The sequence below is a fragment of the Oncorhynchus mykiss genome, chromosome 3 (assembly GCF_057628025.1).
Source record: "Oncorhynchus mykiss isolate SJ-2025 chromosome 3, ASM5762802v1, whole genome shotgun sequence".
Classification (NCBI taxonomy): Eukaryota; Metazoa; Chordata; class Actinopteri; order Salmoniformes; family Salmonidae; genus Oncorhynchus; species Oncorhynchus mykiss.
The window spans coordinates 96542732-96556218 of NC_143024.1; the positions used below are offsets into that span (position 1 = coordinate 96542732).

The 13487-nt window shown below is 41.7% G+C and overlaps 1 protein-coding gene across 1 annotated transcript in view; it reads right to left on the minus strand.

Annotated features, from left to right (window-relative positions):
* Window positions 1-6569, minus strand: part of LOC110504983 (bone morphogenetic protein receptor type-2) — an 88741-nt gene extending 82172 nt beyond the window's left edge. The window contains exon 1 of the mRNA XM_090230753.1: window positions 5776-6569. Within this exon, the coding sequence (XP_090086879.1) occupies window positions 5776-5917 (142 nt within the window). The 5' untranslated portion in view covers window positions 5918-6569. The remainder of the gene's footprint in view (window positions 1-5775) is intronic.
* Between the last annotated feature and the right edge of the window lie 6918 nt (window positions 6570-13487).

The window sequence follows — 13487 nt, forward strand, 5'->3', positions numbered from 1 at the left end:
CTGAAACCCAAACCGTTGCTGAGACCCAAACCGACCCGAACCGTTGCTGAGACCCAAACCGTTGCTGAGACCGTTGCTGAGACCGTTGCTGAGACCGTTGCTGAGACCGTTGCTGAGACCCAAACCGTTGCTGAGACCGTTGCTGAGACCCAAACCGTTGCTGAGACCCAAACCGTTGCTGAGACCCAAACCGTTGCTGAGACCCAAACCGTGGCTGAGACCGTTGCTGAGACCGTTGCTGAGACCGTTGCTGAGACACAAACCGTTGCGGAGACCGTTCGTGAGACACAAACCTTTGCTGAGACCCAAACCGTTGCTGAGACACAAACCTTTGCTGAGACCCAAACCGTTGCTGAGACACAAACCGTTGCTGAGACCCAAACCGTTGCTGAGACCGTTGCTGAGACCCAAAACGTTGCTGAGACCGTTGCTGAGACCCAAACCGTTGCTGAGACCGTTGCTGAGACACAAACCGTTGCTGAGACCAAAAACCGTTGCTGAGACCGTTGCTGAGACCCAAACCGTTGCTGAGACACAAACCGTTGCTGAGACCCAAACCGTTGCTGAGACCCAAACCGTTGCTGAGACCCAAACCGTTGCTGAGACCCAAACCGTTGCTGAGACCGTTGCTGAGACCGTTGCTGAGACCCAAACCATTGCTGAGACCGTTGCTGAGACACAACCCATTGCTGAGACCGTTGCTGAGACCCAAACCATTGCTGAGACCGTTGCTGAGACCCAAACCGTTGCTGAGACCCAAACCGTTGCTGAGACCCAAACCGTTGCTGAGACCCAAACCGTTTCTGTGACCCAAAACGCTGATGAGACCGTTGCTGAGACCGTTGCTGAGACCCAAACCGTTGCTGAGACCGTTGCTGAGACCGTTGCTGAGACCGTTGCTGAGACCGTTGCTGAGACCCAAACTGTTGCTGAGACCCAAACCGTTGCTGAGACACAAACCGTTGCTGAGACACAAACCGTTGCTGAGACACAAACCGTTGCTGAGACCCAAACCGTTGCTGAGACCCAAACCGTTGCTGAGACCGTTGCTGAGACCCAAACCGTTGCTGAGACCGTTGCTGAGACACAAACCGTTGCTGAGACCATTGCTGAGACCGTTGCTGAGACCGTTGCTGAGACCCAAACCGTTGCTGAGACCGTTGCTGAGACACAAACCATTGCTGAGACCCAAACCGTTGCTGAGACCCAAACCGTTGCTGAGACCCAGACCGTTGCTGAGACCCAAACCGTTGCTGAGACCGTTGCTGAGACCGTTGCTGAGACCCAAACCGTTGCTGAGACCCAAACCGTTGCTGAGACACAAACCGTTGCTGAGACCCAAACCGTTGCTGAGACACAAACCGTTGCTGAGACCCAAACCGTTGCAGAGACCCAGACCGTTACAGAGACCCAAACCGTTGCTGAGAACCAAACCGTTGCTGAGACCGTTGCTGAGACCCAAACCGTTGCTGAGACCCAAACCGTTGCTGAGACACAAACCGTTGCTGAGACCGTTGCTGAGACCCAAACCGTTGCTGAGACCCAAACCGTTGCTGAGACACAAACCGTTGCTGAGACCGTTGCTGAGACCCAAACCGTTGCTGAGACCCAAACCGTTGCTGAGACACAAACCGTTGCTGAGACCGTTGCTGAGACCCAAACCGTTGCTGAGACCCAAACCGTTGCTGAGACCCAAACCGCTGCTGAGACCGTTGCTGAGACCCAAACCGTTGCTGAGACCCAAACCGTTGCTGAGACCCAAACCGTTGCTGAGACCCAAACCGTTGCTGAGACCGTTGCTGAGACCCAAACCGTTGCTGAGACCCAAACCGTTGCTGAGACACAAACCGTTGCTGAGACCCAAACCGTTGCTGAGAACCAAACCGTTGCTGAGACCCAAACCGTTGCTGAGACCCAGACCGTTGCTGGGAGACAAACCGTTGCTGAGACCCAGACCGTTGCTGGGAGACAAACCGTTGCTGAGACCCAAACCGTTGCTGGGAGACAAACCGTTGCTGAGACCGTTGCTGAGACCGTTGCTGAGACCCAAACCGTTGCTGTCAGCAGCATTGTGAATTAAAATATGAATTATATTAAATTATAAATTGTGATTTTATTCCTCGACGTTTTAACAGAAAGACGATTTAAACATGAAAGTAAAAAACAAATATTTTGTCACATGCCTAACATCTACAAAAATGTGGTCCTTCAACACCATTTCCCTTCATAGGGAACAACAAAGGGGAAATTATATGGTGCCATTTGGGATAATCTGGTCAAAAGTAGTGCACTATATAGGGAGTAGGTGGCCATTTTGGACTCCAACCCCATTCCATGTCCTCTCTTGGCATGTCGTCTGGAGTTTTACTGCTCTACCTCATCAGCTACTATCAGGAGGCCACCATTTCGTCATGGAGAGATCATCCCAAATATTGCTGATATGGTTTGTTTTGGAGTTGCTGTGGGGTCCTGGTATGCTGCTGATAGAGGAAGAAAATACTGTAAATTGCCCCGTCACCATTTTCTCAGTGACTGGGGGAGAAACTGTCAAGAAGAGAAAATGGTGTGATAAATGATCATATTCAACATGGCTGACATTCTCAGCATTAGCTTATCCTTTAGACCGGGGTAATTCAGACGTTACCCTACGAGGCAGGGGTATTCAACCGTTACCCTGGGAGGCAGGGGTATTCAACCGTTACCCTACGAGGCAGGGTTATTCAACCGTTACCCTACGAGGCAGGGTTATTCAACCGTTACCCTGGGAGGCAGGGGTATTCAACCGTTATCCTACGAGGCAGGGGTATTCAACCGTTACCCTACGAGGCAAGGGTATTCAACCATTACACTACGAGGCAGGGGTATTCAACCATTACCCAATGAGGCAGGGGTATTCAACCATTACCCTACGAGGCAGGGCATATTCAACTGTTACCCTACGAGGCAGGGTTATTCAACCGTTACCCTACGAGGCAGGGGTATTCAACCGTTATCCTACAAGGCAGGGCATATTCAACTGTTACCCTAAGAGGCAGGGGTATTCAACTGTTACCCTACGAGGCAGGGTTATTCAACCGTTACCCTACGAGGCAGGGGTATTCAACCGTTATCCTACAAGGCAGGGCATATTCAACCGTTATCCTACGAGGCAGGGTTATTCAACCGTTACCCTACGAGATCTGACCTGTTGCTTTTCTGTTGTACCTGATCATTAGTTGCACCCACCTGGTGTCCCAGGTCTAAATCAGTCCCTGATTGGAGGGGAATCACCCACCTGGTGTCCCAGGTCTAAATCAGTCCCTGATTGGAGGGGAATCACCCACCTGGTGTTGCAGGTCTAAATCAGTCCCTGATTGGAGGGGAATCATCCACCTGGTGTCCCAGGTCTAAATCAGTCCCTGATTAGAGGGGAATCACTCACCTAGTGTCCCAGATCTAAATCAGTGCTTGTTTAGAGGGGAATCACCCACCTGGTGTCCCAGGTCTAAATCAGGCCCTGATTAGAGGGGAATCACCCACCTGGTGTCCCCAGGTTTAAATCAGTCCCTGATTAGAGGGGAATCACCCACCTGGTCTCCCAGGTCTAAATCAGGCCCTGATTAGAGGGGAATCACCCACCTGGTGTCCCAGGTCTAAATCAGTCCCTGATTAGAGGGGAATCACCCACCTGGTGTCCCAGGTCTAAATCAGGCCCTGATTAAAGGGGAATCACCCACCTGGTGTCCCAGGTCTAAAGCAGTCCTTGATTAGAGGGGAATCACCCACCTGGTGTCCCAGGTCTAAATCAGGCCCTGATTAGAGGAACAATGAAAACAACACAGTGGAACTGGCTGTGAGGTCCAGAGGTACAGAGGTCCAGAGGGCTTTAGACTGTCTTCAGCATCACTCCTGACTGACTGCTTTGGATAAAATAGTCTGTTAAATGGAAAATGATTATTATACTTCTCCTCAACACTATATAGGGGATAGGGTGCCATTGGCCATTGGGTTCTGGTTAAAAGTAGTGCACTATATAGGGGATAGGGTGCCATTGGCCATTGGGTTCTGGTTAAAAGTAGTGCACTATATAGGGGATAGGGTGCCATTGGCCATAGGGTTCTGGTTAAAAGTAGTGCACTATATAGAGGATAGGGTGCCATTGGCCATAGGGTTCTGGTTAAAAGTAGTGCACTATATAGGGGATAGGGTGCCATTGGCCATAGGGTTCTGGTTAAAAGTAGTGCACTATATAGGGGATAGGGTGCCATTGGCCATTGGGTTCTGGTTAAAAGTAGTGCACTATATTTAACTAGGCAAGTCAGTTAAGAACTAATTCTTATTTACAATGACGGCCTACACCGGCCAAACCCGGAAGTCGCCGGGCCAATTGTGCGCCGCCCTATGGGACTCCTAATCGCGGCCGGTTGTGATACAGCCTGGAATGGAACCGGGGCCTTAGACTGCTGTGATGCAGCCTGGAATGGAACCAGGGCCTTAGAACCGGGGTCTTAGAACCAGGGCCTTAGACTGCTGTGATACAGCCTGGAATGGAACCGGGGTCTTAGAACCAGGGTCTTAGATCGCTGTTATACAGAATGGAATGGAACCAGGGTCTTAGAACCAGGGCCTTAGACCGCTGTGATACAGACTGGAATGGAACCAGGGCCTTAGACTGCTGTGATACAGACTGGAATGGAACAAGGGCCTTAGACTGCTGTGATACAGCCTGGAATGGAACCAGGGCCTTAGAACCGGGGTCTTAGAACCAGGGCCTTAGACTGCTGTGATACAGCCTGGAATGGAACCGGGGTCTTAGACCGCTGGGATACAGCCTGGAATGGAACCGGGGCTTTAGAACCAGGGCCTTAGACCGCTGTGATACAGCCTGGAATGGAACCGGGGTCTTAGAACCAGGGCCTTAGACCGCTGGGCCACTCAGGAGCCATGTCAAGGCTGAACACTAAATGTGTAGAATTAGAGCTTCCTGAAGCCTCTCAACTCTCAGAAGTTTTTTTTTTAATTAATTTTCTTTACCATCATGGTAGTAAGTTGGAAGACATTTGAATGTTCTCTGAGGAGGCTCCTGACAGCAGATAGGCCTCCAGCACTTTCAACCAAAGCGGCACTAGCATCTCGGGTAGATCAGAGCCTTTTCTGAATATCCAATCTCAATATGGCCTATAATACCAGGCTTTCACCATCCATCAGATCAATAACCTATCAATAGAACCCATGTATGGATGACAGGCTAGCATTGTTGCTGTGGCTTGCCAATATCATATTCTCAGTGCCGGTGTAATGTCTTGACTTGAGATGACACGGCTAGCCATTCATTCACAGGTCATGGTCAACAGATCCCATTAATAAAAGCAGACACATTGTGAAATTGCAGTAACAGTGTATATACTGTACTCTATACCATCTACTGCATCTTGCTTATGCCGTTCTGTACCATCACTCATTCATATATCTTTATGTACATATTCTTTATCCCTTTACACTTGTGTGTATAAGGTAGTAGTTGTGGAATTGTTAGGTTACATTACTCGTTGTCGGGACTAGAAGCACAAGCATTTCGCTACACTCGCATTAACATCTGCTAACCATGTGAATGAGACAAATAAAATTAGACTTGATTTGATTTACTAACTAGGGCTAGTTAGCTATAGGAAGGGAGATGGGGAACTCAAAATCTATTTTCCAATTAGATCATATGGAAATGAATTAGTGTGTATGTATATTTATTTAATCGATTTGAATAAACTAGCTGGGTAAATGGAGGTAAAGGAGACTTACCAGTAACGGGACTGAGGAGCAGGATGATGTACAGCCCCAGTGACAGCGCCGACGTTGGGCACAGGACTGCCATGGCTGGTGGGGTCATTTGGGACGAGCGGTTTCTCCAAAAACTCCGTAAACTAATGTTAAACGAATACATTCGCCCGGACTATCAAATCCAACATAATCCAAATAAAATAGGACGGGATGATTCAAATGTTTCCCAGCTTTAATAGTTGATATTGACGAGGAACTTAACTAGATAATGACCTAACCGTGATTGTCCAATAGAAGGTCCCCAGGCAGTGCAACAACAACAAATACAATCTAATTTCAACTAGTAAAATAGCTACCGTTGTCTGTATACTTTCTTATCACCTAACTAGCTACCTTATTCTTATTAAATTGCCTAAACGTTGTAGGGTTTTAATCGACTGTAAATGAACTGTGCTACATATTGAGTTGTCATCGCATTCAACGAGGAAAATCTGATTTTAATGCAGCTACAGTAACCGTTTCCTAGTGGCCGACTGGACAAGACATCTTTTGGCTGGGTGGCACTGTCATACGGCTTTTCTGGCATTTAAATAGGCGATTTAAGCAGGCATATTCTACTAGCAAGCTGATAAAACTGTTATCACAAAATTGATTATCCTACTTGTTTTCCCAAAAAAGTATATATATTCCCGATCAAATCCGCTTGATATCCATCCATAATGGACAAGTTGTGTTCTGCCTGTTGGAAATGTGTCCATACTGTAAAGCCAGGCTGACTAGTCAGGTGGGCAGGGAAGCCCCTCGCCGCGGCACACGGAGCAGGGAGGGCCGGCTGGGGGTGGGGTCGGACCGGGAAGACATGTTTCCATTTGCGGAGGTTTTCCAGACAGACGAGCCATAATGTGTATACAGTCATAATATATACAGTTGTAATGTGTATACAGTTGTAATGTGTATACAGTTGTAATGTGTATACAGCCATAATGTGTATACAGTTGTAATGTGTATACAGTTGTAATGTGTATACAGTTGTAATGTGTATACAGTTGTAATGTGTATACAGCCGTAATATATAGAGTTGTAATGTGTATACAGTTGTAATGTGTATACAGTTGTAATGTGTATACAGTTGTAATGTGTATACAGTTGTAATGTGTATACAGTTGTAATGTGTATACAGTTGTAATGTGTATACAGCCGTAATATATAGAGTTGTAATGTGTATACAGTTGTAATGTGTATACAGCCATAATGTGTATACTGCCATAATGTGTATACAGCCATAATGTGTATACTGCCATAATGTGTATACTGCCATAATGTGTATACAGTTGTAATGTGTATACAGTTGTAATGTGTATACAGTTGTAATGTGTATACAGCCATAATGTGTATACAGTTGTAATGTGTATACAGTTGTAATGTGTATACAGTTGTAATGTGTATACAGTTGTAATGTGTATACAGCCATAATGTGTATACAGTTGTAATGTGTATACAGTTGTAATGTGTATACAGTTGTAATGTGTATACAGTTGTAATGTGTATACAGCCATAATGTGTATACAGTTGTAATGTGTATACAGTTGTAATGTGTATACAGTTGTAATGTGTATACAGTTGTAATGTGTATACAGTTGTAATGTGTATACAGCCATAATATGTATACAGTATATACATATGAGATGAGTAATGCAGACTAAGATACAGTAGAATAGTATAGAATACAGTATATACATATGAGATGAGTAATGTATAGACTAAGATACAGTAGAATAGTATAGAATACAGTATATACATATGAGATGAGTAATGTATAGACTAAGATACAGTAGAATAGTATAGAATACAGTATATACATATGAGATGAGTAATGTATAGACCAAGATACAGTAGGATAATATAGAATACAGTATATACATATGAGATGAGTAATGTATAGACCAAGATACAGTAGGATAATATAGAATACAGTATATACATATGCGATGAGTAATGCAGACTAAGATACAGTAGATGTTGTAACTTTAATGGGTTACAGAGATAATGTTTAAGTTAATTCATTGAGCTGTATCTAAAGATATTTTCTTTACATATGTAATTGTCTTAGAATTTGTGTGTTGTAGATTGAGAGAACTATATACATATTTGTTGTATTGGTTAGTATTGAATTACGCTTTTGACTGCAAGTTCCAGAATGCATTGCGACCGGAAGTAGAGAGAGAACGCGCCAGTTATGTGCAAATGTCAAGTGATTATCCTGACTTTTCGCTAGCAACCTACTTGTATTGTTCTGTAGAATCTAAATTTGTTAAATGTAACGTGACCAAGCATTATTACTAAAATAAGCTTTCATTTCAAACCCGACGTCCCGAGTCATGTAAACATTATTAAAGTGACTAAGTGTTCCATTTATTAAAGTGGCCAATGATTCCAAGTCTGTGTATAGACAGCAGCCTGTCTATATGTTGCATATATTCACAATGGAAATACAAAGAAAGGATAATTATTTAATTATTACTTTCCCCATTCAGTAGTCTACGCATGATAAGCAGTTCCCAAGTGGTGGAGTACTGTGTACGCAGGGTCATTGCTATGCGTAAATTTACGCACTCAAGCAAATGCTTATGTTGATAAATGAGTCCCCGGTCTTTCACACCGCCAGTTCGGTTTGCAGCAGCTGACGAGCAGGGCTCCAGACACTGTGGGCCTGGGTTTGAATGCGTTGCTGACCAATATGGCGTACCCCTCTCAGACTGCCCGAAATGACAGTTAAAGGACAGAACATTTTAAAGTAAATGATATTTTCTTGAGAGGGTTTAGTAACGTCAGTCCCTCTATCGTTTTCCGTGAATACCATTGATCGAGGTCGAGGGGGAAGAGAGGATAAACAGGCTACGGTGGAAACGCCTCGTCAGGTCGATCAGCAGGCGGAAACAGATTGCGCGTTTTATAGTATCTAGAGCCCCATGGCGGCCGGTAGTCAACACACATTTAATATCAAAGACGCTGGACAATAACTTATACCTTTTGTGGTAGGTGTTCTATACAATTTATGACAGTATGATGAAAACAACGTCTGAAAAAAAGATTCAGTAAAATTGTGTTGTTCTGGAAACACGTTATTTTGTTTTTTGAAGTTAAAACATACTTAGAGTTGAAGTCGGAAGTTTAAACACACTTAGGTTGGAGTCATTAAAACTCGTTTACATACACTTAGGTTGGAGTCATTAAAACTAGTTTACATACACTTAGGTTGGAGTCATTAAAACTAGTTTACATACACTTAGGTTGGAGTCATTAAAACTCGTTTACATACACTTAGGTTGGAGTCATTAAAACTCGTTTACATACACTTAGGTTGGAGTCATTAAAACTAGTTTAAACACACTTAGGTTGGAGTCATTAAAACTCGTTTACATACACTTAGGTTGGAGTCATTAAAACTCGTTTACATACACTTAGGTTGGAGTCATTAAAACTAGTTTACATACACTTAGGTTGGAGTCATTAAAACTCGTTTACATACACTTAGGTTGGAGTCATTAAAACTAGTTTACATACACTTAGGTTGGAGTCATTAAAACTCGTTTACATACACTTAGGTTGGAGTCATTAAAACTAGTTTACATTCACTTAGGTTGGAGTCATTAAAACTAGTTTACATACACTTAGGTTGGAGTCATTAAAACTAGTTTACATACACTTAGGTTGGAGTCATTAAAACTAGTTTACATACACTTAGGTTGGAGTCATTAAAACTAGTTTACATACACTTAGGTTGGAGTCATTAAAACTAGTTTACATACACTTAGGTTGGAGTCATTAAAACTAGTTTACATACACTCAGGTTGGAGTCATTAAAACTAGTTTACATACACTTAGGTTGGAGTCATTAAAACTAGTTTACATACACTTAGGTTGGAGTCATTAAAACTCGTTTACATACACTTAGGTTGGAGTCATTAAAACTCGTTTACATACACTTAGGTTGGAGTCATTAAAACTCGTTTACATACACTTAGGTTGGAGTCATTAAAACTAGTTTACATACACTTAGGTTGGAGTCATTAAAACTCGTTTACATACACTTAGGTTGGAGTCATTAAAACTAGTTTACATACACTTAGGTTGGAGTCATTAAAACTAGTTTACATACACTCAGGTTGGAGTCATTAAAACTTGTTTACATACACTCAGGTTGGAGTCATTAAAACTTGTTTACATACACTTAGGTTGGAGTCATTAAAACTCGTTTACATACACTCAGGTTGGAGTCATTAAAACTTGTTTACATACACTTAGGTTGGAGTCATTAAAACTAGTTTACATACACTCAGGTTGGAGTCATTAAAACTCGTTTACATACACTTAGGTTGGAGTCATTAAAACTAGTTTACATACACTCAGGTTGGAGTCATTAAAACTCGTTTACATACACTCAGGTTGGAGTCATTAAAACTCGTTTACATACACTTAGGTTGGAGTCATTAAAACTAGTTTACATTCACTTAGGTTGGAGTCATTAAAACTAGTTTACATTCACTTAGGTTGGAGTCATTAAAACTTGTTTACATACACTTAGGTTGGAGTCATTAAAACTAGTTTACATTCACTTAGGTTGGAGTCATTAAAACTAGTTTACATTCACTTAGGTTGGAGTCATTAAAACTAGTTTACATACACTTAGGTTGGAGTCATTAAAACTAGTTTACATACACTTAGGTTGGAGTCATTAAAACTCGTTTACATACACTTAGGTTGGAGTCATTAAAACTAGTTTACATACACTTAGGTTGGAGTCATTAAAACTAGTTTACATACACTTAGGTTGGAGTCATTAAAACTAGTTTACATACACTTAGGTTGGAGTCATTAAAACTAGTTTACATTCACTTAGGTTGGAGTCATTAAAACTCGTTTACATACACTTAGGTTGGAGTCATTAAAACTCGTTTACATATACTTAGGTTGGAGTCATTAAAACTAGTTTACATACACTTAGGTTGGAGTCATTAAAACTAGTTTACATACACTTAGGTTGGAGTCATTAAAACTAGTTTACATACACTTAGGTTGGAGTCATTAAAACTTGTTTACATACACTTAGGTTGGAGTCATTAAAACTAGTTTACATACACTTAGGTTGGAGTCATTAAAACTCGTTTACATACACTTAGGTTTGAGTCATTAAAACTCGTTTACATACACTTAGGTTGGAGTCATTAAAACTCGTTTACATACACTTAGGTTGGAGTCATTAAAACTCGTTTACATACACTTAGGTTGGAGTCATTAAAACTCGTTTACATACACTTAGGTTGGAGTCATTAAAACTAGTTTACATTCACTTAGGTTGGAGTCATTAAAACTTGTTTACATACACTTAGGTTGGAGTCATTAAAACTCGTTTTTCAACCACTCCACAAATTTCTTGTTAACAAACTATAGTTTTGGCAAGTCAGTTAGGACATCTACTTTGTACATGACACAAGTCATTTTTCCAACAATTGTTTACAGACAGATTATTTCACTTATAATTCACTGTATCACAAGTGAAATAATCTGTCTGTTCCCAGTTTGTTATGACCCAATTCCAGTGGATCAGAAGTTTACATACACTAAGTTGACTGTACCTTTAAACAGCTTGGAAAATTCCAGAAAATTATGTCATGGCTTTAGAAGCTTCTGATGTACTTCAAGGCCTACCTTCAAACTCAGTGCCTCTTTGCTTGACATCATGGGAAAATCAAAATAAATCAGCCAAAACCTCCACAACCTGGTAGACCTCCACAAGTCTGGTTCATCCTTGGGAGCAATTTCCAAACACCTGAAGGTACCACGTTCATCTGTACAAACAATAGTACGCAAGTATAAACACCATGGGACCACGCAGCCGTCATACCGCTCAGGAAGGAGATGCATTCTGCCTGGGGTAGATTTATAGGACTACTGTTTAACCCCTATTATAGTGCCATGATTAGTGAGGATCAGGGTAGATTTATAGGACTATTACAGTGCCATGATTATTGAGGATCAGGGTAGATTTATAGGACTATTATAGTGCCATGATTAGTGAGGATCAGGGTAGATTTATAGGACTACTGTTTAACCCCTATTACAGTTCCATCATTAGTGAGGATCAGGGTAGATTTATAGGACTATTATAGTGCCATGATTAGTGAGGATCAGGGTAGATTTATAGGTCTATTATAGTGTCATGATTAGTGAGGATCAGGGTAGATTTATAGGACTATTATAGTGCCATGATTAGTGAGGATCAGGGTAGATTTATAGGACTATTATAGTGCCATGATTAGTGAGGATCAGGGTAGATTTATAGGACTATTATAGTGCCATGATTAGTGAGGATCAGGGTAGATTTATAGGACTATTATAGTGCCATGATTAGTGAGGATCAGGGTAGATTTATAGGACTATTATAGTGCCATGATTAGTGAGGATCAGGGTAGATTTATAGGACTATTATAGTGCCATGATTAGTGAGGATCAGGGTAGATTTATAGGACTATTATAGTGTCATGATTAGTGAGGATCAGGGTAGATTTATAGGACTATTACAGTGCCATGATTAGTGAGGATCAGGGTAGATTTATAGGACTATTATAGTGCCATGATTAGTGAGGATCAGGGTAGATTTATAGGACTATTATAGTGCCATGATTAGTGAGGATCAGGGTAGATTTATAGGACTATTATAGTGCCATGATTAGTGAGGATCAGGGTAGATTTATAGGACTATTACAGTGCCATGATTATTGAGGATCAGGGTAGATTTATAGGACTATTATAGTGCCATGATTAGTGAGGATCAGGGTAGATTTATAGGACTACTGTTTAACCCCTATTACAGTTCCATCATTAGTGAGGATCAGGGTAGATTTATAGGACTATTATAGTGCCATGATTAGTGAGGATCAGGGTAGATTTATAGGTCTATTATAGTGTCATGATTAGTGAGGATCAGGGTAGATTTATAGGACTATTATAGTGCCATGATTAGTGAGGATCAGGGTAGATTTATAGGACTATTATAGTGCCATGATTAGTGAGGATCAGGGTAGATTTATAGGACTATTATAGTGCCATGATTAGTGAGGATCAGGGTAGATTTATAGGACTATTATAGTGCCATGATTAGTGAGGATCAGGGTAGATTTATAGGACTATTATAGTGCCATGATTAGTGAGGATCAGGGTAGATTTATAGGACTATTATAGTGCCATGATTAGTGAGGATCAGGGTAGATTTATAGGACTATTATAGTGTCATGATTAGTGAGGATCAGGGTAGATTTATAGGACTATTACAGTGCCATGATTAGTGAGGATCAGGGTAGATTTATAGGACTATTATAGTGCCATGATTAGTGAGGATCAGGGTAGATTTATAGGACTATTATAGTGCCATGATTAGTGAGGATCAGGGTAGATTTATAGGACTACTGTTTAACCCCTATTACAGTTCCATCATTAGTGAGGATCAGGGTAGATTCATAGGACTACTGTTTAACCCCTATTATAGTGTCATGATTAGTGAGGATCAGGGTAGATTTATAGGACTATTATAGTGCCATGATTAGTGAGGATCAGGGTAGATTTATAGGTCTATTATAGTGTCATGATTAGTGAGGATCAGGGTAGATTTATAGGACTATTATAGTGCCATGATTAGTGAGGATCAGGGTAGATTTATAGGACTATTATAGTGC